This window comes from Belonocnema kinseyi, chromosome 2, assembly GCF_010883055.1.
Source record: "Belonocnema kinseyi isolate 2016_QV_RU_SX_M_011 chromosome 2, B_treatae_v1, whole genome shotgun sequence".
Lineage (NCBI taxonomy): Eukaryota > Metazoa > Arthropoda > Insecta > Hymenoptera > Cynipidae > Belonocnema > Belonocnema kinseyi.
The window spans coordinates 112,036,632-112,064,323 of record NC_046658.1 but is presented as its reverse complement, the minus strand read 5'-3'; the positions used below and the strand labels follow the sequence as shown (position 1 = coordinate 112,064,323).

The 27,692-nt window shown below is 25.0% G+C and overlaps 1 protein-coding gene and 1 further gene across 3 annotated transcripts; one reads left to right on the top strand and one right to left on the bottom strand.

The window, feature by feature from the left end:
- LOC117168607 lies at positions 1-77 on the top strand.
- A 5,117-nt stretch (positions 78-5,194) lies between these two features.
- On the bottom strand, positions 5,195-27,692 carry LOC117168209 (phosphatidylserine synthase 1). 3 transcript variants are annotated; one of them, XM_033353686.1, is made up of 5 exons: positions 27,311-27,692; positions 20,800-21,624; positions 12,134-12,368; positions 11,989-12,049; positions 5,195-6,446 (listed from the first exon to the last, which is right to left on the bottom strand). In XM_033353686.1, the coding sequence occupies exons 1-5, from the start codon at positions 27,553-27,555 to the stop codon at positions 6,391-6,393; spliced, it is 1,422 nt and encodes a 473-aa protein (XP_033209577.1). In that variant the 5' UTR covers positions 27,556-27,692; the 3' UTR covers positions 5,195-6,390. The 3 variants fall into 3 exon arrangements, with proteins under 3 accessions (XP_033209577.1, XP_033209578.1, XP_033209579.1); XM_033353687.1 differs by having other exon boundaries at positions 12,146-12,368; XM_033353688.1 differs by lacking the exon at positions 11,989-12,049 and having other exon boundaries at positions 12,146-12,368.

Genomic DNA, 27,692 nt, shown 5'->3' with positions numbered 1-27,692 from the left:
CATTTCTGATGAAAAAAATTCTTTAATTGAAAATTCTTATTTTGTTGTTAAAAATTGAGCTTTTTAACTGAAAATTTAACTATTACTTTCTTGTTAAAAAATGGATCGTTTTTAAATAAAAATATAACTATTTGGCTTGAAGTTTATGTAATTTTTTTGAAAAGTCGTTTTTTATGGTAGACAAAAGTCTACAAAAAAGTCTCATTAATGTTTGAGGATAATAAAAAAAATGGAGCAGTATCAGATACTTTCTTGTTTAGAAATATTTATTGAAGAATAAAAATAAACTTTAAAGTTAAAAAATTTTTTTATTAAATTTTGGTTGAAAATCCATCTCCCAAATTTTTAAAGATAATGAAAGAAAAGCTGTGTCAGACATTGAATGGCTGAAATAACCTAATTTTGTTTAGGAATATAGAGTTCTTAATTATAATTGGTTTTCAAATCTTTTTTGCATAATCAGAATGTTTGCAGAATCTGGTTTTAAAATATTTCTTTCTGAACTATTAAACTTCTAACTTGGTTTATTTTGAATATGAAATGATTAATTTTTTTAAATTAAGAACTCGCAGCGAAAATTTTTCTCGAAACAGGCGAAATAAGGTGATTTTTTACATAAAATAGGGTAAAAATAGGAGACTAAATTATTTTGAATAAAATTAATATGGATACAATAGTAAATTCAATACAAAACGATTTAAAATTCTAAGATTTCAAGTAAAAATATGATGCATTTTCAGAAAAAATTTGAATTTTTAACTAAAAGACGAATTTGTAACGAAAGAGTCGAGTTTTCAAGTTAAAAAGTCGAATGGTTTAGAAAGCAGTTGACTTTTAGACTCCCAAAGAGTTGCATCTACGACCAAATAGTGGAGAACTTTTAAAGCAGCCAAATCGAATCTTAAAAAAAAACAAAAACATGACTTTTTTATTATAAAAGAAAAATTTTCAATACTTAAAGACGAATTTTCTATCCAAATCAATAAAATTGATTTTCTTAGCAAAAAAGATTACTTTTGCACAGAATAATGAAACTAAAAAGACGAATTTTCAACAAAATAGCTTAATTTTTAACTAAGACAAAATTTTTAGAAGACAGTTCAATTTTTAAGATAAAAGTTACTTTTCAACCAAAAAAGATGCAATCTACAATTTGGTAGCAATTTGGCTGTAAAAGATAAATTTTCAATCCAAAAGGATGAATTTTCTATCGAAAAAGGCAAATGTTCAACAAATGCTCGAATTTACAAATAGAAGAAATTAAATCTCAAAGAAAAACAGTTGCATTACTAACAAAATAATTTAATTTTTAAGCAAAAAAGATGAACTTTTTAGAAGACAGATGAATTTTTATCAGTTTAGAAAAATTCAATTTTAGAAAGTAGGTCGTTTTCGGCCAAAAAAGATGATTTTTGAATTAAAGTAGTTGAATTTTCAACAACAAAAATTTTCAACAACAAAAATTTTTAACTAAACAGTTGCATTTACAATCAACAAGTTGAAACTTTCAGCAAAAAATATCTTAATTTTTAACAAAACAAAAAAATTTAGAAGGCAGTTAAATTTTCAACAAAAAAGTTGATTTTTAATCAAGAAAGATGAATTTTTTACATAAAAAGATTACTTTTCTACGTAAAAGAAGAATTTTTAATTCAAAAAGATGAATTTTCTTTTGAAAAAGTCAAATTTTCGATCAAAAAGAGACTTCTGGAAAAAATTAAATTATCAAATGTTCTAATTTAAAAATAAAAGATATCCATCCTCAAACGAATAGTTGAATTTTTAAACAAAAAAAGATTCATTTTTGTAGAAATAGCTGAATTAAAAAAAAAATTTCAATTCATAAGGACGAATTTTCTATCCAAAACAATGCAGTTGAATTTTTTTACTAAAAAGATGCCTTTACAGCAAAATAATTTAATTATTAACAAAATGGTTGAATTTGCAAATAAAAGAGATAAAAATATGCCTAGAAATTTATTTGAACAGTAATCGACAAAATCTTTCTTCAGAAATTAATTTAAAGGGATTTTTGTACAAAAATATTAAATTTTCAAGGAAAAATTTAATATTCAATATAGTTGAATTTTCAAAAAATAATTACAAAAGATTACAAAGAGTCTATTAAAAAGGAAAATAGGAGAGAGAGAGAGAGAGAGAGTGTAGACTATAATTGAATTTGTAATTTGAAAAAATAAGAACTTTGTATAATTATATGAAAAATTTTCTAAATATAAAGTTTGAATAAAAAATTATTTCATTCTTAATCTTCTAAATTAAAAAAGTACAATTTTGATAGTCTTGAATATCAATTTTAAAAGTTCAATTTTGATTAAAATTGAAATTAAGTACGGCGAACTTCTGAAAAAAAGGAAAAAAGATGATTAGTCGTCTTTTCCAGAAAAAAGTCGTACGATCCGGGCCCTGTGAATTGGACCAGGCTAATTAAAATATAATAATTTTCATTTTTCTAGGTTTATTTGACATCTTGATGTATTTTTATCAAACTTATTTACGTCTTTTTAAATTCTTATCGGTGAAGAATTGAAGCTAAGTGTATTTTCTAAAATTCAATAAATATTTAAATCTATTCTTCAGTTTTCGCTCGGGTATAATATATTTCTATACGTTGACATTTGGTCAAGAAATAAAAAGTTTTCCTAGAATTTCAAGTTCAAGGTCTGTGCAAATCACTTAGCACTTTTTTTATGCATTGCACAAAACTCACGACTATTTCTTCCTAACGTAAAGCTATGCTTATTTTCAACAATGACTTTTATTTTAAATTGACACTATAATTGTAAGGAATATTCTTAAATCAGTCGTAAATGGACCATTCAAAGTATATTCGATGGCATTTGTTTTCACACAACAAAAAAATCAGATTCAAAGAACTGAATTTACAATTAGTAAAATTGAGTTCTAAATAAACCGAAGTTAAATTACAAGTAACTGTAAAATACACCTAAGTTCGTTTATCAAAAACACATACTAGTGCACAAAATTACATAACAAATTTTCGAGTTTTGCAGATTTAGAAACACATTTCGCAGTGGAAGTTTGCCTAAAGATTATTTAATCTTTACGCTTAAACGCAGTCGAAAAGATGTAAAATTAAGCCTTAAAATTTTAACACTTTCTATAATTAACAAAAAAAAAAAAAACTTTCAACAGTGAAGATTCAATCTATTGTCAAGAAGACATAGCTTTTTATAGGATACAATTCCAAGATTTCATAATTCATCCTTCCAATCGTCAACTTTTAAACCCTATGACATTAAATTTAAACGTTTTTTTCAAAAGCATTTAAATTTGACAACAATGGCAACTCACAGCACCACACATCTATTCAAAATTAACTAATTTTACAGCCATACTTTTCGCCACAAACTAACTAGTACAACACACGACCAGTAAAAGTATAAAACTGAATTTTACGTAAACAGTAATAAAACTAGGGGAAATCTTTCAAAAGTGGATAATCATTAATTAAAAATACGAATATATGTAAAATAATTAATTTATTTGTCAGGGCATTTTTTTTAAATCAGGAAATTTGTTCGAGAACATGTTTAATTGTTTTTTAAATTGCAATATAAAATTAAATAGCAATGATTCTTCATTTGAAACAGTAACTTTATATGACTCTATTAAAATATTTTATTGAAAATAACTTTTTATTTGTTTGTATGAAATTAATCTTTTCAACTGAAAATTTAACTATTCTAGTTTTTGTTGAAAATGTATCGTTTTTAGTTGAAAATTCAAGTGTCTGATACAAAATTCATGTCTTTTGTTAAAAATTCGTTCTTTTTGGTACAAAATTAATAATCTTTGTTTAAAAATTCACCTTTTTCTTGAAAATTCTACAGTTTGTTTGCAGCTTTTTATCTCTTTCTTCTTAGTTAAAAACTTCTTTTTGCTTTTGGTTTCATTATCCAAATTTGTTTGAAAAATCACTTTGGGTGAAAAATAAAATATTTGAAAATTCCTTTGTTTTTTTTTTTTACTGAAAATGTAACTATTTCAGTTGAAACATGAATTATTTTGTTGAAATTTTTTTAGACAAATTCGTTTTGAACTGAAACAGTAATTATTCAATTTTGTGATGAAAATCCGTCTTTCCTGATAGAAATTAATTTTTGCTTAAAATTAAACTATATGTTTGGAAATTTGTTTTTCTTAGTTAAAATTTTATTTATTTCGCTGCAGATTCATGTAGTTTGTTGAAAACTAGTATTTTTTATAGAAAAAACAAATTGATCGTTTTAAGCCAAGAAAGATGAGTTTTAAATGAAAGTAGCTGAATTAAAAAAAAAGAATTTTTAATCAAACAGCTGCGTTTACAACAAAAATGTTAGAATTTCAATCAAAAGAGATGATATTACAACTAAATAGATTTATTTTAAACCAAAAAAGATACACTTTTTAGAAGGCAGTTAAATTTTCAATGAATAACTTAATTTTCTATTCAAAAGGGCAAATTTCCAACTAAAATAGTTAAATTATCGACGAAAAAATAACTTTTGAACGAAATAATTAAATTATGAATCAAATAGCCTAATTTATAAATAAATGAGACATTTTATTGAAAATTTGTTGTTTTTTTGGTAGAAATTAATTTTCTTGGTTCAAAATTCGTTTTTTTGTTGCACATATTTATTTTTAAATAAAATTTCAACTATTCCAGTTAAAGATTAATTCTCTATTCAAAAAGGCAAATTTCCAGCTTAATAGGTAAATTATCGACGAAAAAATAACTTTTGAAAGAAATAATTAAATTATCAATCAAACATCTAATTTATAAATAAGAGACATATTTTTGAAAATTTGTTGTATTTTTTTTATAGAAATTAATTTCCTTGTTTCGAAATTCATTTTTTTGTTGCTCATAATTATTTTTTAAATAAAATTTCTACTATTCCAGTTAAAGATTCATTTTTTGAGTTAAGAATTTATCTCTTTTGCTTAAAATTCAACTATATGTTTGGAAATTGCTTTTTCTTATTTTGAAAATTCATTTTTTTTAAATGAAACTATCTGGTTGAAAGTTAAATCTTTTTTCTATTTTTTAAAAATGTTTTCTCTTCCAGTTGAAGATTCATCATTCTAGATAAAAATTATCACTTTGGTGGAAAAATATATATTTTTTAAATAAAAATTAATTTCTTGACTGTAAATTTAACTGTTCCCATTTTGGCTGCTAGTATATTTAAGAATATTTTGTAATATAATTTTTCAAAGCTTTCTAAATTAAATATATTAATTGAATCCCTGAAAACTGAAAAAAAAACACATTATTCATAATAAACTTGCAAAACTGTATGCATATTCCGAATCGATTGTTTGAAAAAATTCGAGACATTTTATTGGTTCCGTACTATGAAAAATTATACCTGGGAAAAAAACCTGGAATTATCAGGGAATTTCTATTCAGGATTTGAGTAGATACCCTGAAAAAGTTAAAATTAATTATTTTTCTTTTATTTGTGCTCTTAATTAATGATTATCCACTCTAGGAAAGGTGGTTCCCCTACTCGTTCACGATCATCAGAATAAACGATAAAGAAAAATGTCTTTTCTCTTAAGCCTACATTACAAAAATCACACTAAAGATTCCGATTTCTCATCACTGAATGAGTACGCCATTAATCATATTTTCTGATAATTTTATGATTACAATTTGCTCAAGCATTGTGCTTTAACAGGAGGCTATAAACATGTTTTATCATTGAGGGCAGATTGTCTCTTATAATGTAACGCAGGCATTCTTGTTTAATTCGTTAACGCGAGAATTTCCCGATGTAAGGAATGTTTTCACGAAATTCAGATCTCGCTGACTTCAAACGATTATTCGAAAACTACGCATTTTATGTTTATAGCTTATATATTATTTTTACATTGGCACAACTGCGATCTCCTAATGAGAAACGAATTTTCCAAAAGGGATCTGTGCTCCGTCGAGCTAATTTACGCGGTCACAAAATTTACCAAAAAGCTTCTCTCAAATTTACGAAATAGTTCCTTCCAATTGGGCAATTTTCAAGAACTCAAATTTCCTTCTTTAATCCAAGTTTTCCATTTTTTCACTAAGGTTCGCGTGTGCTCAGGTACTCTATCGCTTGACCTAGCATTGACTACTTTCGTTACATTTTCTTTCAAATCTTGCATTCCAGCTTACGTTTTCCTCGCCATTTTTTTTCGAATCCTTTTTTTTTGTATTATTACTAAATATAGGATTAACGGAAAACGCAGAGCCATCGTGCGAAGTCAGGATTTCTTTTAGGTTGAAATCAACATACGAAATTACATTCGTAAGCTGTCGAACGACTAGAAAGCTTGGTGGTTTAGTGCTTTTTCCTGTATATAAATTCTTATTGGTGGTAGTCTTCAATTCTCTTTTTTCTCCACGAACCCCACGGATTTATGACCACCTGCCATGTCTCCTGAAATACATTTCATTTTACACAAAAATTCTCAGAATATAATTTATGAACATCTCAGGCTTCATAATCATTCTCTCATTACCCTATTTCCCCCTGTTTTCATGAAACTTCCCCTTTTTCTCATTTTTTGTTGTTGCTAAAATCCTAAAATTAATCTCTTTTGGTTAAAAACTTGACAATTTGATTTAAAGTTAAATTATTCTGTTGACAATTTTATTACAGTGAACTTTTGTCTATTTCAAGCCGCACCTATTCCAAGGCTTATCTATTTCAAATCACCCATGCTGGACTGTTTCAAATTGCGCAGTTCCGTCCGGTTAACGTGACGTCATGCTACAAAACTAAACATTCCGCGAAATATTTGAATCATCTTTTGATTATAAAATATTGATTTTTAGTTAGAAAATTGTACTATTTCAAAGAAAGGTTATATTTTTCACGTCATACGTCAACAAAAACACTGATATGCATGATGCGCAAATGCATACAAATTCGCGTGCATCAAAAAAAGGCCGGGGCAGTCAATGAACGTCGCTTGACAAAAATCATCTGACGACTCGCAGTAGAGGTGCGGCTCCTACAGCCTTGAAATCCGCAAATGTCTAGGATTCGCGGCTCTAAAAATTGGCAATAGTTCACTGTATTTTGTTGAAAATTCAAATATTTGGTTAAAATGTCATGTTTTGTTAAAAATTCAACTAATTTGTTGTACATTTGTCTATTTGCATAGAAAATTGAACAATTTTGGGTTGAAGTTTAATCATTTTTGTTAAAAAATTAATCCGTTTTGGTTAAAGATTCAACCACGCTCTTGAAAAATCTTAGTTTTTTTGGTTGAATTTAACTGTCCTCTGTTTAAAATGAAAAGCTTTATTGGTTGAATCATCAACTACTACATTTTTCTTCGAGAATTTGTATTAAGAAAGAATAAAAATTCAACTATTTTTGTAAAAATTGGTTTTTCTTTAATTAAGAAGGGATTGTTTCAACTGAAATTTCAACCATTTTATTTTATGTTAAAGATTCATACTTTTATTTGAAAATTCATCTCTTTAGTTGAAAACTTAACTATTCTGTTAAAAATTCGTTTTTCTCGTTTTTTTCAAAATTAATGTTTTAAACAGAAAATTTAACTATTCCACTTTTAGTTGAAATCTTTTTTAATTGCAAATTCAAATATTTGCTAGAAAATTCATGTATTTTGTTGAAAAGCAGTCTTTCTGGTACAAAATGAATATTTTTCGTTAAATATTTAATTATTTGGTTAAAAATTTACGTATTTTATTAATAATTTGTCTTTTCTGGTAAAAAATGAATCTTCTTGGTTAAAAGTTCAACTATTTGGATAAAAACTTATGTATTTTGTTGAGAGTTTATCTCTTTTGGTAGATAATTAATTTTCTGAGATAAACCTTCATATTATTGGTTGATAATAGCATTACTTGTTAAAAAATGCAACTGTCTGCTTGAAAATTAATCTTTTCTGGTTGAGGATTCAAATATTTTGTTGAATATTTGACCGTTTTGGTTCAATTCAACTGCTTCTGATTTTAAAGAAAAATCTTTTCTTGGTTAAAATATCAACTATTACATTTTTTGTTGAGAATTCAACTTTTTTTCGTTAAAATCAATATTTTTTAAGCTAAATTACACTGTTTTTATTTTAAATTAAAATCTTTATTGGTTGCAATATAAACTATTACATTATTCTTTGAGAATTTATATTTTTTAGTTAAGAATTCAACTGCTGTTTTTTTATATTAATTATTTATATCATAATAAGAATTTGATTTAACAATTTTATTTATTTAAATAATGAAAATCAAATAATTGAAATTGTTTAAACACTTTAAACATTAATAATTATATTAATTTTAATTTTTAAAATAAATAATTTAAACTTCATAAATAAAATTTAAATAAAAATGTTTATTAGAAAATGATAACTTATTATTTTATATAAATTACTGGTTTTTTTTGGTTAAAAAGTAATCATTTTTACTGAAAACTTAACTATTGCGCTTTTCATTGAAAACTAATCCTTTCTAGACGAAAATTCATTTAGTTGGTTGTAAAGTCTTGGCTGAAAGTTAATAATTCATCTCTTTAGTGAAAAAATAACTATTTTATTCAAAATTCTTCTTTTTAGTAGAAAATTAATTTTGGATAAAAAATCACCTTTTTGGTTGAGGATTCAACTATACTTCGTTGATAGTTGAAATACTTTATTAAACATTCTTTATTAGTTCTTTATTAAACATTTGCAGGGGGGCCGTTTTAATCGAAGAAAAAAATTCTCGGCCATGTCCCGGTTTTTTCCCGGTTCGCAAACATTTTTCACGGCTAATAAAATTTTAAAAATCAAACTATATTCTAAACATTTTTCCATATAAAGTAATAAACAATAAGCAACAAATGAAAGCATTCAAAGTTGAACCCTTTAATTCCAAACTTTTGAAATTGAAGTTTAAAAGTTTTCAATTCAAAAATTGTGTATTCAAATGCTTAATAACTTACACGTATAATCGGGAAGGTACTAGCACTTTTAAATTGATCAGTTTTAAGTGAAATGCAAATAAACTGAAAAATTTAGAACTTTTATAAATTATAGAGTTCAAATATTCAGATTAAGTTTCGAAAATATAAATTTACGTTAACATTTTCAATAGTCTAAATTAAAGAATCAAGCAATAAACTTTTAAAAATTTAAAAATTATATTATTTTAAGTAATTTTAAGCAAGACATTAAAAATTGAAAAATAATTTTTTTAATTTAACAGTTCTTAAATTAGAAGTTAAATGATTTTTATTTTAAATAGTCTAGGCATCCTCCAAAAGCTTTAAATTTTATTTCAAAATCTTGAGAAATATAGAAGTGGTTTTAAATTTTTCCACGAGGACGTTCATTCGAGGACATTCGAATTAAATTTAGAACTTTAAATAATTTCAAATACTTACAGCCGAATTTAAAATAAAAATTCAGCTTTTTGCAGATTTCACACTAAAAATTTAGAATTTTTGTAAGAATTGTGAAAGAGTACAAAAGAATAAAAATTTTCTTAAGATTCTTAGGAAAATTGAAAATGATTTTTCACTTTGAAAAATTATTGTGACAGAAAGTTTAAGAAGATTTTAAAAGATTTAAAAAATGATCAAAGAAGAAAATTTTAAGGATTTTATTTAATTTTCTGGATTTTCAAAAATTATCGGAAAATTTCGATTAATTTTAAAATATATTTGGAAGTTCTGAAAAAAAGTTAACACACTTCGATTAAATTACTTGAAACAATTTCAAGTTTTTAATTAATTTTGAATATTTTCAAAAATTCTACATATCTCTTAAAATTACTCAAATTTTTTCTACAAATAATAAGTGTTCAAATGTTATTTATGCGTCAAAATTTAAAAATTTCACTTATAAATTAAACAATTTTTAAATAGAACAATTAAAATTGTAACGTTAAAAAATAAAAAGTTCTTCGAAAATTTAAAGATTCAAAGCTTTCTATGTAAAACAATTCAGTTATAAATTGTTTTCTTTTAAATATTTAGTTTCAATTTACTCGTCTTAAATGAAGAGTGAAATATTGATAAATATTAAATAATTATTCTTTTTCTACATTAAGAAATTTCAAATTAAATGGGATACAAATTAAATAATTTAGACTCACAACATTTTTAATTTTATAAAAACCTTTAATTATGACTATATTATTATGGATTTATTTTTAAGTTGAAAATAGTAAAACGCACGTTTACATTTTGTAATGGCTGAAAAAATTAATATAAATAATATATTAATACATTTATTTATTAAATTTAATATAAAGGATTACTTGAAATTTTGAATTAAAAATATATTATTGATAAATCATGAAAATTTTTATTTAAAAGTAAAATTATCGGAATAAATGATATATTGATTTCAATTCTTATCAAGACTTTCGGATTGAAACAGTTACAATCTGGAAATTCTCAAATTTTGAACGTATCTAGATGTGTCGGGTCAAATCATTTGATAAATAATTTATTTATTTATATTTACAGTTGATAAAATAAATTTTTTTATCCGAAATTTTTAACATCAAATGCTTTTAAATTTTAATTGTTTAAATCGTCAAAACTGTACTTTAATTATTTTAAAAACTGTTAAAATCGAACTTGGGCAGATTTTTCTTCTGAAAATTCGTAAAATTCCCAGTTTCCCGGACCGACAGCCACCTTGTTTTTTTATAAAAAAATCTTCGATTTTAAAAACTTCTAAGTTTTCATTTTTTTAACCTTTAAAACTGCTTTTTAAAATTCTTTGAATTAAAATATATACTTAAAAATTAAAAATCTAAAATGGAAAATTTGTAAAGTGAAAGATTTTCGAATTAAGCATTGTAAACTAAATAATATAATAATTTCTAAAAATCACAATTTAGGAAATTATTTAAAAAGACTGAGATCAAAGTTGGATAACATTTTTATTCTAAAAATTTTGTAAAATTCTCGGTTAAAAAATAAATTCACTGTCATCTTCCGGTTTTCCCCGGTCCCATAAAATTCCCGGCCATTTCCCGGTTTTTCATGTTTCCCGATCCAACGGCCACTCTACATTTTTCTTTGGTTGAAAAGTAATGGTTTTAATAGACAATTCGAATATTTCATTTTTCGTTGAAAATTGATCTTTTTTAATTGGAAAATCCTGGTCAAAAGTGGAAATACTTTGATGAAAATTGATTTGATTGATTAAAAATGATTTTTTTTAATTGAAAATTTAACTCGGCCATTTTTTGTTGAAAATAGATATTTTTTGGTTAAAATTTTAACTATTTAGTTATAAATTGATGCACTTTGTTGAAAGTCTTTTTTGTTAAAAGATTAACATTCTTTGTTAAAAATAATCTTTTTGGCTGAATATTGCACAATGCTTTGTTGAAAATTTAAACTAATTTTTTAAAAATGCAATTTTTTGTTCTTGGGATTCATTATTCAAGTTGAACATTCATCTCTTTAGTTGATAAATAACTATTATGTAAAAAATGTGTTTGTTTAAAAATTCAACTATACTACTTTATTCAACATTCCTTTTTCAGGTTGATAATTAATCTCTGGTTGAAAAAATTACTTTTTTTTTTAATTAGTCTTTATTGGTTAAAAATTGAGCTTTTTAATTGAGAATTCACCCATTTTGTTTCAAATTGATACATTTTGTTGAAAATACGTCTATTTCAATAGAAAGTTAAACTAAATGGCTTTTTTGGTTAAAAGTTAAACTACTTTGTTAAAAATGTATTTTTTTGTTGTTAAAAATTTGTTTCATATTGAATTGAATATGGCACCTACAATAATTCCATGTCAAACAATTCCCCTATTTTATGAAAAAATCATCCTATTTCCCCTCTTTTGAGAATATTTTCAGATTTGAAGTCCGAAATCTTCATAATTGCCTAAAATAGTTTAGGTATTAGCCACTGTATTGAATTAATTGAATAGATCAATGGAATCTGAACACAACATGCAAACATAAGTTTATTATTTGATTAATTGGACATACCACAACAGAGATTAGCTTCTGCGAGGTTCTTGTCCTGATCAGGAGTACTTTGTTTATCCGTCTGGAACGACAAACGTCAGACATTCTCTTTGAAACTCACATAATGGGACATTACAATAAAATTAGTCACAAGCCAAGGACCTACCGGAATACTCACCTCGACATATTTATGCCAGAGAACACAGCCATATACACAGAGTACTGAGACTAGAGATTGGCACAGCAGCCAGAGGAGGATATTTAAAGCTTGAGTGCGTTCAAAAAGTGCTGCACCATGTCGTATACAGAGTAGAGCTTCTGTAACCATAATTGCGCCATACACCCAGCACTGGGTTCCAACTCGGTGACAAGCAGGATCAGTTACGTATGTGTAGTACTGACTATAAAAAAAATAGTAATAAACTCAATTATAAGAACAATCTTAACTGAATCCATATTAAATCATGCTGACCGGCGGGGGACATTTTCAGGAGAGTGGTCCGTCAATGAAATATGATTTTGTAGATGAAAAATTAGCATGGTGGGCCCGAACGAACTTCAAATGGGGGTGACAAGAGAGGTCTTATATTCTTTTTGGGTTTCGTTATAGAAGGCTTCAAAAAGAATTTCAAAAAAAAATAATTAAATTCATTCTTAGAGCCGTTTTTTATTTTTGCTTTTTTTAATGTCAATTTTTTAAGTAATTTGAAAAAAATGGATTTATTTTCGAAATAAATTATGTTGTATAATAACTGTATTTTTACATAATTTGTAATGTACTATTATATTCTTCTACACGTACAGCCTTTATTAAATTATGAGCAAAATTATCATTACTTTTTTACCCGTTGTATTTGTATTTTTTGCATATATAAGCAACAAATACAAATACAAGATTAAAAAGAATAATAAATGTAATTTTTGTACTTCAAACATAACTTATTTCGAAAATAAATAAAATAAGTTATGTTTAAAGTACAAAAATCATATTAATTATTATTTGTAATATAAATTTTGTAAAAAAAAATGTATTCTTATATAAATTTACATACGTTGTTACACTAATAATTATGTAAAAATACACTTATTATTCAAGATTTATATTAATCCTCATCACTTACATGGAGACAGAATGACCCCAACATCAACTTCAGACTCAAATTTTAATTGGAATATGAGAATTTTTTTATACAATTCAAAATAATTTTCATTAAAAAAAACCTATGTGAATCTAATTTCTATGTATTAAATAGCGTCTGTGAATATTGTCAAGTCGAAACCATGTATAGAATCAATATGACAACATTTCAAAAGTCAGCTGGGGTCAATTTGACCCCATGTGAGTAATGTGTCATTTTTCAGAGTTATATGTGATGAGGGTCAAAAAGAATAATAAATATTTTTGTACTTTAAACATAACTTATTTAGAAAATAAATCCTTTTTTCAAATTGCTTTAAAAAATAACATTAAAACAATAAAAAATGAAAAACGGCTCTAAGAATTATTTTAATTTTTCTTGGGAACTGTTTCTAAAGCATTCTAGAACGAAACCAAAAAATAATATAAGACCTCTCTTTGTCATCCCCATTTAAAGTTCGCTCAGGCTCACCGTGTAAGGAGACACGTATTTTTTTTTAATATTTTGAAGGTAAAATGATTTTTTGCACATTTTACTTTAAAACCCTTGCCATTGTTGCAATTTTTGAGATTTTAGGTGTTTTTACTCTTTTGAAATCAATGAGAAAAACAGGGTGATTGCTGGACCGGGAAACCGGGAAATGATCAAGAATTTCACAAATTTGTGGAAAAAAATCTGTCCAAATTTAATTTCAAAAGCTTTTTTAATTATTAGTTAAATTTCTATATTTTTCAATTGCGATAGCATTTATTTTAGATTGCGTAATTCGAAAATCTTTAACTTGAAATATTTTTCATTTTAGATTTAAATTTGTAAGCTTACTTTTTAATTAGAATGAGTTTAAAATGCAGTTTTAAAGATTATAAGCGTTTGATTAGTTAATTATTATTAAAATGAAATTATAATTTCAAGATTAGAACGTGAATGACAATTAATTTTACAAGATGCTTCAGAATTAGTTACAATTTTAGAATTTTCAGATTTTAACGTGCAAAATTAAACTGTTTTGATTGGAAAGTCTTATTAGTTAAACAAATGTAAACGCCCAATTGAAACTTTATAAACTATTTTTGATTTTAAAATAACTTAAAAATAATATATTCATAATTAATGGCTTTTATTAAATTTATTTTTATGTTTTAGTCTAAATGTTTCATTTTTAAACTATTCAGTTAAAAATATTTTAATTGAGAAAAAGAACAATTACTTCTTATTTAGAAACATCTAACTGTTAACTTAGAATTAGTAATTAATATAAATAAAATATTCAAAGCTAAAAACAAAAAAATAATAATTTGTATGTAAGTCGATAATTAAAACCCTGATTCCTAGGAAAATTGAAAATGATTTCTTACTTTGAAAAATTAATTTCCAGAGAATATTGAATGAATCTGGAAGATTTTAAGGAATTAATTTGTTTCTTTTAATTGGCAGGTCTTTTTAAAATGTACAGGAAAAATTCGAATCATTTGGAAAGATGTTTAGAAGTTCTGAAAATATTTCAAAAATAATTTAAATCGTGAAAAACTGGAAAACATGTAGAATTTTCTACATTTTAATATTAAATTTTGAAGCATTTTAAAGATTTTAAAACTATTTAAAATAAAAAAAATTAACTTTTAATTTACGGAGTCTGAAAACTATATAATTGCGAAAATGTTTTATTTCAATGATTAATTCATTAATTGAGAGCTTTGAAAATGATAACGTGGATTTCTGTTTTTGGAACTGAATCTGCATCTCTAAACTCTACAATTTATAAAAGTTTAAATTTAACACACCCAAATACCTATATTACCGACCTCACATTTTCAGTTTACTGAATTTTCTTTGAACTTAAGAACTTTTTTTGTAAATAAAATATCAGGCTGAAATTTGAGTAGGACTTTCGATAAACATTATTTTCAAATAAATTAAAACTGGGATCATTTTTTTTACATATTTCCTTTTTAACCTTGAAGTTTTTTTGAATTTAAGAACTTTTTTTTGCATTTAAAATATCTACGAGATGTAAAGAAAAAACGTACAAAAAAGCAATTTAATTTCGGCTCCTGCATTTCTCGAAGTTTGAGGCTTGATATTTTACATATAACAAAAGTTCTTAGGTTCAAAAAATTTCAAGATGCACAGAAAATATGTCAGAAAATCGTCTAGGATTTAATCTTTTTTTTAATAATTTTTAGAGAAATTCCTACTCAACGAAGTACATAAACATAGTTTATGGCCTTTTGATACATTTTCCAAAGTTTCAACCCGATATTTTATTTGCAAAAAAAGTTCTTGAGTTAAAAAAATGCAGTGAATTCCCGATGAAAAATAAATAACTATAGTACTAAATAAGAAATTTGTAATAAGAAGACTAAATTCGTACCCATTTTTCCTAAAACTTTGAAGATAAGAAAGTGAGGTTTTTCAGAAATTTCGTTCTTTTGAAAAATTGGAAGAATTTTACCATTTCGTAATCTTTCTTCGATTTTCTTATCGGTTTCAAAAGAGTAAAAAAAACTAGATAAACTGGAAAAACAAAAATTACAAAGTAAGAAATTTATAGTCAGTTTATTTGTCTCTCTAACCGGTTTGAAACAGTGAAACACTTGATAAACTAGTTTAAAAAATCCTAAGATCTCAAAAAAAAGTATGATAAGTACACTAAATTAGAGAGCCTATTATTTCTAAAAAATTCAGGAAAAAAGGTGAGGTTTTTGAGAATTTTTGTAATTTTATAAACAAATTGGAATAATCTTACCATTTTTGTATTCTCTCTTTTTATTTTTCAAGTGTTTCAAAAGAGTAAAAAAAACTTGATAAATTGGGGCATGGAAATTCCTAAAATCTCAAAAAAGGCTAAATTTTCAAAAAAAAAAATTTTTAATGGAAAAGAGAAAAAAGTTTAAAATCTTATGGATTTACAAATCATATTTGCACAAGTCAAATTAATATGTCTTATTCAATTTATTTTTAAATTATTTTAAAATTATCTTACACCAAATCAGAATTATAAAAAAAATTCCACAAATTATATATGAATAATTTTGCATTCAATGCAGGTATTTCAAATTTCTAAAATTTGTGATTGTTTTAGTTCTAAAATTAATTTTTGAAGTGTTTGTTTTTAAATATTTGATTATTTTATGAAATTACATTTAAGATAATCAGACTGTTCAATGAAGAAAAAAATACCATTAGAGAAGAATAATCGCATAAAATAATATGAATTAAACTCAAAGTTGAGATATTTGCAAAGATCAAAGAAAATCTTGAAAAATTAATTCTTACTTTACTAATTACAATAACAATACTCCTCCAACCACAATTTTAACTTTTAAGTATTTTTAAATCCCAAGAATTTCTACACATACATTATTTTCAAATCAATAAATTTAATTATTGTACGAGTTTATATTTCCTATGCATTTCGAACTGAAGTTGCCTGAATTAAAATTTTTATTGATTTAAAAGTTTTTTTTCCATTTGGAATACTTTACAAGTTCTAGTTTTTTATTTTTATAAATTTATCTTCTTGCAAAGTTGAAAATTTTAATTTCTGTTCGGTTTCATTTTAACTTTATTAATTATTGGGCAGAATTTATAATTCGAAATATTTTCAAGATAGAAGACTTTGAAATTTTTTATATTAATAAAATATGAATAGTTTAGGATAGTTCATTCTTTACGCCATGCACATTCAAATATTGTTAGATTTGGTACTTATTTATTTTTAATTTGTTGAAATCTACGCTTTTTAAAATATGAACGCGTTATTTGATATTTTATACTGTTAAATGTGACTTAATTACCAAAAAGATTGCAAATAATTGAAAGTCCCTTCCTAGAAATTTTTCTTTTATTTGTTTAAAGTATCTATCCTCAAACAACACTAATTTATATTTATATTATTACAAATGCGCATTTTGACTCATAACTACGATTTTTGGGAATAATTTTTCATTAGAATAACCTCTGAGTAATCTTTTCTCCAAGGCAAACTAAAGAATTTATTTAAAATATATTCACATAATAGTTATGTAATAAGTTATTCTAAAAACTCGAGCCTGACAAAAACTATGCCAAACAGTACAAAAAAACTAAAGATATTTCAAATTCTAGTTAAAAATATTAAACGGAACTAAAATAATTTTTTGTCTTTTAAACAAAATTTTGTCTGAGACTCACTTCAGAGATAAAAAAAATTGTAAATAGTTTAATTTGAAAAAATAGCGTAATACATTTTTCAAGAATTAAACTTATAAGTAGTCTGAATTTTAAAAGTATATGGTTCAAAATTAAAGAGTGTACAATGAAAAATTACTTTTATTTTGTATGCAAAACTTCCAGTTTTCTAACATAATATTTTTAAATTATTAAAAATTAATTTCAATGTTTATTAAAGATGTTATTCTTTATTCTATAAATGATAAAAATTGCTATCCCCTCTTCTTCTCGTTTCTACTTAGAAATGTCAACTTATAATCCAATTAGAAACTCTAGTTTTTATTGTATGAAAGTTCATTATTTTCGGTTGAAAAATTTACTATTAAATTTTTAGTTAAAAATGTTATTTATTTCAAAATTGAATTAGTTTGTTCAAAAATTGCCTTTTTCGCTTTAAATTCAACAATTTGATGGAATTTTCGTCCTTTTTAGACTAACAAATTTTTGTTTGTTTGAAAATTGTATTTTTTTTTTTTAACTTTTTGGTTTAAAAATAAATCGTCTTTGTGAAATGTTTGGGAATATTTTGAAGTCTGTAAAGTCTTTGAAATCCATTACATTTTCTTAAATCTTTGCGAGATCTTAAAATTTCTATGAAGGCCTTGTAAAATCTTTGTAAAAGCTTTGAAATCCTTGAATTCTTTGAAATCTTCGTGGAATATTTCTTGGATATTTTTTTGTCAAATTTTTTGTATTCGTTTGAAATCATTAACTTTTTCTCAAGTTCATTGAATTCTTTTAAAATTTTTTAAAATCTTTGAAATCAGGTGTAATGTACCATTTTTGAAATCTTTCAAAATTTTAAAATTGTGAAATCCTTATGAATTCTATTATATATATTTTTAAACATATTTGAAATCCTTTTGAAATGTTTGTAAAATCTTTGAAATTTATTGTGCACATTCTTTTTAATTTTTCCGCTGAACTGGAAATTTTATGAGACCGGGAAATACCGGAAAATGACCGTGGATTTATTTTTTGACCGGGAGTTTTACAAATTTTCAAAAAAAAAATCCGTCCAACTTAGATTTCAACCGTTTTTTTTCAATTAATTAAATTGTGATTTTTTCAATTACGATATTCAGTTTAGAATGCGTATTTAAATAAAAGAATTTCAAAATGCAGTTTTTAAGACTGAAACATTTTAAAATTAGAAATGTTTAAAATCTAGGTTTTTTGATAACATACATTTTTAGTCGATCAACTGTGAATATGAATTAAGGATTTTAAATTTTGAATTGCACTTAAACTTTGTTTAAATAAATAATAATTTATTGTACAATACGATTCGGAATCAGTTCACAGTTTTATAACTTCTAGATTTTGACGTTAAAAATTAAACTGTTTCGATTGGAAAGTCTTAAGCAAATGTAAACGCCCTATTGGAACTTTATAAACTATTTATAACTTTAAAATAACTTGTAAATAATATATTTATAATTAAAGGCTTTTATTAAATTCCATTATAAAATATTCCATTCTTAAACGACGTAATTAAAAATTCTTCAATTAAAAAAAAAGAACAATTACTTAATATTTAGAAATATCTGATTATACATTTAAAATAAGTAATTATAAATAAAACACTCAAAACGGAACAAAAAAACTAAAGATTGAAAATTACAATTTTAATTGTTCTTTTTAAAAAAATTTAATTTGTAAGTCCACTTCTTAAATTTGTATGTCTAAATAACAATTGAACACCTTTATTCTTAGAAAAAATCGAGTAAGTTGAAGAAATATTTAGAAGGTTTCAAAAAATGTATTAAAAAATTTGAAATGATTTCAAATAATTTAAACGAAGTGTCTACGTGCACTGATAAATCCCGGCTATATTTAGAAGTAGTGAAAAAATTTGAAACAACATGTATATGTTTCAACTGGTATTTATCCGAAAGAATTATAATTCTTCTTGGAACAGGAAATGTTAAAATTGAAATAAATTCAGAGCTGAAATAGGGAATTTTTAATCAGAATGAAGTATAATTCTAAGTTGAAACGGGATATTTTCCAGAAAAATTAAAATTATAAATTGGAACAGGGAATTTTACAAAAATTCGAATTCTTTTTGGAAAGGGAAAATTTTTAAAAAGTATTAAAATTTCGGATTTGGAATGGAAAATTAAATTTTCCTAACAAAAATATTGTTCTGTGTTAAAACAAGGTATTTGCGAAAGAAATTAAATTATGAATTGGAACAGGACATTTTTCCAAAAAATTTTAATTCTTGAAATTAGTTGAATTGAAAAATGTTTCAAAAGAATTAGAATTTCGGATCTAAACAGGGAACTTTCAATTTCTAACAATTGATAAAAGTTGAACATTTGTAATTTGGCAAATTTAACTGCAATTTGCAAATGCAAATTGTTAAGAATTTGAATACAAAATTGTTGAATGAAACAAATTTTAAAGTTCAATTTTCGAAATTTAAAATTCAAGAGTTTCACTTTGAGTGCTTTCATTTGCAGTTCAATTCTTATTACTACGAATGGAAATTAGATTTAGTGTTCGATTTTTTCAATTTCATTGACCGTGAAAAATGTTTGCAAACCAGGAAAAAATTGGGAACTTTTTTCTTTGAGCCTGCTCCGACAAATTACCTAATTCTCTTGAAGTATTAAATGTTTCTAAGCATTGTTCCAAATGACTAACCAGTACATGAATTTTTAATATTTCCGATATTCCGGTTGCCAGATAAACTGTTTCAAGTCTTTCGATATGCTCATGTAAATTTTCACCGATATTTTTTGTTGAAAAACAGCATTACAATATTTTATTTAATGCTTTTAATGTTTCAATAATTGGAATGAATCAAGGTTTATCACCATATTTACATATTGCAGATTCAAATATTTCATCAGAATTTTTTGAAAGCGTACTAAACCAATACAAAAAATATGGTTGACTATACTTTGCATTACGTGTAGTTCTGGTATCGCACATTTTTGTAGGACGCCTGTGTCAATACATTTAGAGCAGTGAAAACTCATTTTCAATATATTGTATTAATAATTTGCTGTAAATATATTTAGGATTATTGTAAAAATGTATAGAGATAATAAGTTATATAGCAAGATATTAAGTTATTAAGCATGTGTATAATAGCTTTATCTATTGTGTACAGTACGCATATAATTTTGTTTCTTTTTTTACATTTATATAATGAAAAAGAAAAAAAAATGAAAATTTTATGATTTTTTATAAAAATGTCTGCATTTCAATAAAAGGATCAGCTAGGATTTACGTTTTCACGGATTTTGTTTCTAAAAATAAGAACTAACAAAACCTCTTATCCAGATTTTTGTGCATTTTCAGGTAAACTTTTCTATGTTGAAAATATTTTTTAAGTAAAGCCATTAGCAGACAATTGTGAGAAAAATGTCGGGAGAATCGTTTTTTGTCTCGAAATAGTAGCAAAAAAAAAATTGTCCAAAAGTGTGAAGATTCCGAGGCCTGCTATGAAAATATCTTAGTGACTTACTTGACTGAAGGAGCTACAATAACTCCGATGAGTAACAATCGTGAAATAACGAAAGGATGCGACGGAGGAAACTCGTAGACGTGTTTCAAAAAGAAAGTGTTGAGTTCTGAGACTTGCCAGAAGATGACTAGTTGAACAAGAGCGACAAATCTCATGTGAGTGCAGGTCGGATCCAGCCATCTGACAGAAGTCCAGCTAACGGGTGTGAATTGAAGAACAGCTCTCTTCAGTTTGCCAGTCGTGCTCGAGATATCGCGAATACTGACCCACTTGTATTCCCTCATTTCGAGAATCTGGCAAATTTTCAGTCCCACCCAAATGCCCAAACCGTTGCACACTAAAACGTCCAGAATGAGGGCATCCCACCAGCATTCAAGGAAGTTTGGCAACAGATGAGCAAATGCAATTTCCGTCACTTCCCACATTACACTGATTGCCCAGAGAATGCCGAAATGCCGTATGAGTACAGCTTTAAATGCCCAGCCTAGAAAATGAGCTGCGGCAAACACGTCCAAATGGTTCCAGATCTTTTCCAAAGTTATGTCCGAACAGTTCACGCCGTATTCTTTGTCCATATCGATATGGAAAGACGACAAGCCGGGATCGATCCATACGAAAATTTTCCGGACAGTCTCGTAACTCTGGAACAACATGAACAGCAGGCCCATCAAATAAAGGACGCTGCATCCAAAAACTATTCTCCAGACTACGGGATGTGGCCGTGTGAATGGTCCATTTGGAAATGTTAGCACTGAGATTATAAGGAAGAAGAAGATGACGCACATCAGTCCTGCCCACAAGTTGTCCTCTACATTGGTAGTGTCCCTATTTTAAAGCAAAATCAAAATCAGTTTTTGTTCAATCAGGGTGGCGACAAGATTGAATTTTCCATTCTCTCTGACATCAGGATGAATTTCCCTGACAGGAAAGTATTACAAAAGCGATTAATGTTTCAATAATGTGCCAAGCAAAATAATGAAGAAAAATGCGCTTTAGATGGCAGTATGGATCAATTAAATAAAGGACATATATTCAAACTATAAATTAATAAATAACTAACAATTAAAAACTAAGAATCGAATTCCCCTTTTAAAGAATGTACATTGACAAAATATTTCTATTGATATCAGGAGGTGCTTCCAAAATAATATTAAAACATATCAATTTATATTTTCCCTGACAGCTACTTTATTTCCCTGACTAAATTTGTCATCCCTGACATGTGACCACCCTGTAAATGGTTATGTGGATAAGCAACGTAGAGGATTAGGGACCGTCTATAAATTATGTTACCACTTTAGTGGGGGTTTTTTGGCAGAAAATTAATCTTTTTGTTTAAAATTTATTTTTTTAGTAGAAAATTAAACTTGTTGATTCAGAATTTTTTTGAATTTTGTTAAAAATTCGCTTTTGTGGTAGTAAATTAATATATTTGTTGAAAATTCAACTTTTTGGTAGAAAATTTTTGAATCTGATTGAAAAATCGTCTTTTTGGTAGTAAATTAAGCTTTTTGTTTAAAAATTCTTCTTTTTAAGTTGCAAATTAAGCGTTTTGGTTCAGAATTCTTGAATTTGACTAAACATTCGCCTTTTTTGGTAGTAAATTAATCTTGTTGCTTAAAAATCCTTTTTTTAGTAAAAAATTTAACTTTTTGATTCAGAATTCTTAAATTTGGTTAAAAATTCGCTTTTTGTGGTAGTAAATGAATATATTTGTTGAAAATTCAACTTTTTGGTAAAGAATTTTTATATTTGATTGAAAATTCATCTTTTTTGGTAGTAAATTAATCTTTTTGTTTTAAAAATCCTTCTTTCATAGTTGCAAATTCAACTGTTAGGTTCAGAATTCTTGATTTTTGTTAAAATTTCGCCTTTTTTGGTAGTGAATTTTTTTTTAAATTATTCTATTTTAGCTGAAAATTCAACATTCTTTCTTTTATTAAAAATTCTTCTTTTTTGGTAGTAAATTAATCCTTTTGTTTGAAAATTCCTTATATTTTTTTTACTAAATCAATCTTTTTGATTAAAAATTAAATTCTACATTTTAGTTGAGAATTCTTAACTTTTATTAAAATTTTTTTCTTTTTTTAGTTGAAAATTAAACTTTTTGATTCAAAATTCTTGAATTTTGTTAAAAATTCGGATTTTGTGGTAGTAAATTAATATATGTGTTAAAAATTCACCTTTTTTGGTAGTGAATGATTTTTTTTTGATTAAAAAGTATTCTATTTTAGCTGAAAATTCAACATTTTTTTCTTATTTAAAAATTAAATTTTTGATTGAGAATTCTCGATTCTTGTTAAAAATTCTTCTTTTTTGTTAGTAAATTAATCCTTTTGTTTGAAAATTCATTATCAGTGAAAAATTCAACTTTTTGCTTCAGAATTATTGAATTTTGTTTTAAAAAATCGATTTTTTTGTACTAAATTAATCTTTTTGTTTAAAAATTAATCTTTTTTGACAGTAAATTAATATTCTTGTTTAAAAATTATTTCTTTTTAGTGCAAAATTCTACATTTTGGTTAAGAATTCTTAACTTTTATTAAAATTTTTTTCTTTTTTTAGTTGAAAATTAAAATTTTTATTCAGAATTCTGGAATTTTGTTGAATATTCGCTTTTTGTGGTAGTAAATTAATATTCATGTTTAAAAATGATTTCTTTTTAGTGCAAAATTCTATATTTTGGTTGATAATTCTTAACTTTTATTAAAATTGTTTTCTTTTTTTAGTTGATAATTAAATTTTTTGATTCAGAATTCTTAAATTTGGTTGAAAATTCGTCTTTTTAGTAGTAAATTAATCTTTTTGTTTAAAAATGCAGCTTTTTTAGTTGAAAATTCAACTTCTTGGTTCAGAATTCTTAAAATTTGTTTAAAAAATCGCCTTTTTAGTATAAAATTAATATTCTTGTTTAAAAATTATTTCTTTTTAGTGCAAAATTCTACATTTTGGTTGAGAATTTTTAACTTTCATTGAAAATTCGTCTTTTTCGATAGTAAATTAATCTTTTGTTAAAAAATTATTCTTTTTTAGTTGAACATTCAACTTTTTGGTTCAGAATTCTTGAGTTATGTTAAAAAATCGCCTTTTTTGGTACAAAATTAACATTTTTGTTTAAAAACGCAAATTTTTTAGTTGAAAATTCTACTTTTGGGTTCAGAATTCTTAAATTTTGTTTAAAAAATCGCATTTTTGGTACAAAATTAATATTCTTGTATAAAAATTATTTCTTTTAAGTGTCATATTCTACATTTTGGTTGAGAATTCTTGAATTTGATGGAAAATTGTTCTTTTCTGGTAGTAAATTAATTTTTTTGTATGAAAAATTTTCTTTTTAAGTTCAAAATTGAACTTTTTAGATTAGAATTTTTTTATTTGGTTAATAATTCGTTTTAACAGTAGAAAATCAATATTTGTGTTTGAAAATTCATCCTTTGGTTTAAAAATTTAACAAATAGGGTTTAAATTTGAACTATTTTCTTAAAAATAAAAAATAAAATGTTACTTGAAAATTCAACTTTGTAGTTCAGAAATCTTGAGTTTCACTGAAAATTCGTCTTTATTTTTAGTAACTTATATTTTTGTTTAAAAATTCATCCTTTTGGTTAAAAATCTAAGAACTAGGTTATAAAGTTGAACTAATTTCTTACAAATGCATTGTTTGGTTGGCCATTGAACTATTTTGTTAAAAATTCCTTTTTTTTTGCTTGAAAAATTATTGGTAATTAACAATTGATGTATTCCACTTTTGGTCGAAAATGGTTCTTTTTAAAATAATAATTCAACTTTTTGTTAAAATTGAACTATTTTGTTAAACATTTTTTAAAAAATTAATTTAGTTAGTTAAAAATTTAATAAAAATTTAAACGTTTGATTTGATAATTTAACTGTTTTGTATAGAAAATTCGTCATTGTGTCTTGAAAGTTAAGTAAATTAGTTTAAAAAATCAACTATTTGGTAAAAAATTCGATTTTTTAACATTCAAATTTTTTTTAAATTAAACGTTTTACTATTCCATCAAAATTCAATAATATCTGGATTAATTATACATAAAATTCAATCAGGCGAAAGCGAAATTCTAAACATTACTAAAATAGGAGTGCCACATTTAATGATGATCCTCCCATAATGGATATGCTTCAAAACATTTTAAATATTCGGACTGGCCGTTTCAATCAAGGAAAAAAATTCCCAGTCATTTCTCGGTTCACGCAAATTAATTCAGGGTTATTGAAATTAAACAATTAAAATTCTAAAAGCTGAAGAATGAATAAACGAATAAATAAATTTTTCAAAATTATATCGTTTTATACAAATTTTTAATTAGAAACGTTTAATCTTTACATTATCACAATTTTTTTAAACAGAGCTTTTTTTAAATTAGAAGTTAAATTATTATATAAATTTCAAGTCCTTTAAAAATCATTGAAAAGCTTGTAATTTTGTTTCGCAATGTTAAAAAAAAAACTACATATTATTTTTTTACATTTTTTGAGGTTTTCAAATTTCAAATGAATTTTTCAAACAAAAACAAAAAATTATTTTAAATATTTTTCAAAATTATTCGAATGTTCCCTAAATTTTTTTGAAAAACATGAGAATTTTTAAAAATTACCTTAAAATCCTTCAGATTATATTTATAAATTTTGGAAATCATTCGTAATGGTTTTCAGTATTCTCTTAAAATTACATTTCAAAATAAAAAAAGAATCATTAAAAAGTTTCAAAGTTTTATTTTGAAATTTTCAACCATCTATATTTTGTTTAGAATTTGTTGCAGTATTTCCAAACTTTACATTATTTTTCAAACTTTTGAATTAGCTTTGAAAATTTTTCAAAATGTTTAAATATTTTTTTAATCTATAAGAACTTTTCCTAATTTTTTTTTTTCAAATAACGGAAAATTAAAAAAATGTTCGTAAAAATTAAGATCAAGATTATTTTTTGAAAAGTTTAGAAATCATTTTAAATTTTAGCAGGAATCTAAATAACTTTATTGTCCTTAAAGCTTGCAAAAAGGTTAAACAGCTTCAAAATTTTATTTCGAAATCTTCAAAAATCTACACTTTGTTTGACATTATTTTAAATCATCAAATTTTTAATTTTTTTTTAAATTGACTGAAATAAAATTCGAACAGTATTTGAAATTAAATGAAACTTTTTGGTTACTAATAAATTAATTTGAAGATATTACAAAACTGAAAATAAGTTTATAAAGTCTTAATCAGTACGTTCGGATTTGTCTAACTGCCAATGATTTCGAGTTAAAAAATTTCAATTTTTAATGATACAATTGTGTCAATTGCTAAATTTGAAACAGATTCAGAAGTTCCTTGTAAAATCAATTATTTTTACAATTTTCAATACTCGAACTAGAGATCAATTTTAAAACTCATGAATTAATTTATATTTGAAATTGATAAAATTAAAACGCTTTTTATATCAAAAAGTTTGAATCTCAAACGATTTTAACTTTTAATTTAAAACTTCAAAATAGTATTTTAAAATTGTTGAAACTGAAATGTACGCTCAAGTTGAAATTGAACTTATTTGAAAATGCATTTTATCGAAAATATGAATTAAAAAAAAAATTAATTTTAATTCAAATATTTAAACTTTAAATTAAAAAAGATCAATTTTCAAACTTAATTATCAGAAGAAAAAGAAAAAAAGAATATTCAATAAAACAGTTTAATCTTCAACCAAAAATATGAATATTTAACAAAGTATTTTAAGTTTCAAATAACCAGTTGAATTTTCAAACAAAAAATATGAATTCGCAATGAAAAATTTAATAGTATAATTTTCAATAGCAACATTTTCAACAAAGTAGTTAAATCATAAACCAATTTTCAATGAGTATGATGATATATTTCAAGACAAAAATATTATTTCTCAACGAAAAATATAAAAGTCGATATTTTAAACAAAATATTTTAATTTTAAATAAAAAACAGTTATTGTCCACCAAAAAAGATTGAATTTCTACTAAAAGAGTTCAATTTTCAAGTAAGAAAGATTTTTCATTCAATAGAAGATTTTTTTTCAAGTTGTATTTTCAAACCAAGATAAAAAAAATTTATTTCCGTTCCAATTCCAAAATTCTTCGAATTTTTCATATTTCAAATTACAAGTTCGTAAAAACATATGGCAAAAACTTAATGATGAAGACAATAAAAGTTGTTCTGTTCGAAGAATTGCATTCTTCGAACTAATTATTTCCCATTGTTTTTTTTTTCAGTGAGTGACTCATTACTTCGAGAATTGCAGACAAAAAACTGCAAACTCTTGCAAATACATAAAGCAACCCCATAAACGCACAGTAAGCACCTGCGAAGTAGATTCTAGTATTGAAAAGGTGGCATTCCTCCAAGAGCATAAAAATGAAAAATGCAATCCCAGCTAAAGGTTGAATTAAAAATACTTGAACTGAATGTTCTTATCTTGTAAATACGACCTACTAAATTAAATATAACTCAATGTTAAAGCTGTTTGCATCACTTGACTTACCTGACAAAGGCGAAGTAAACGACCGCTGCGATCGAGAGTAGAAGAAGGGTGATGGTATGTGGTTTATAAAAAAACTCGATCGAGATGTCGTCGACAGGTTTTTCATTAACATTCGAAAAACTATCGGTCCCGGGTCGAATTTTGTGACTTTCATTGTTCACAAGCGTTTTTGCCGTCACTGTATCTTCTTTCCTTTCTTTTCTGCTTTTCAGGTTATCACTCGTCTGATTCTGATCACTCGTCATTTTATTGACTCATTAAACCCTTTCAGAGACTTAGTCCAGTCATCTCATTCAAGAGCTGATTCCCTTTATCTCAATTTAGTTAACAAACGAGGCACTTTATGAGTTCGTTGCTAAGAGTGAGGTTATATCAGCCTGAA

What these genes read in the sequence shown, in the direction of transcription:
- LOC117168209 (XM_033353686.1), bottom strand. Translation starts at nt 27,555, where the DNA reads ATGACGAGTGATCAGAATCAGACGAGTGATAACCTGAAAAGCAGAAAA. An exon ending in GTTTACTTCGCCTTTGTCAG is followed by an intron (nt 21,625 to 27,310) that starts GTAAGTCAAGTG and finishes GCTTTAAAATAG; the next exon opens with GGACACTACCAATGTAGAGG. An exon ending in ATGTCGAGGTGAGTATTCCG is followed by an intron (nt 12,050 to 12,133) that starts GTAGGTCCTTGG and finishes TTGTCGTTCCAG; the next exon opens with ACGGATAAACAAAGTACTCC.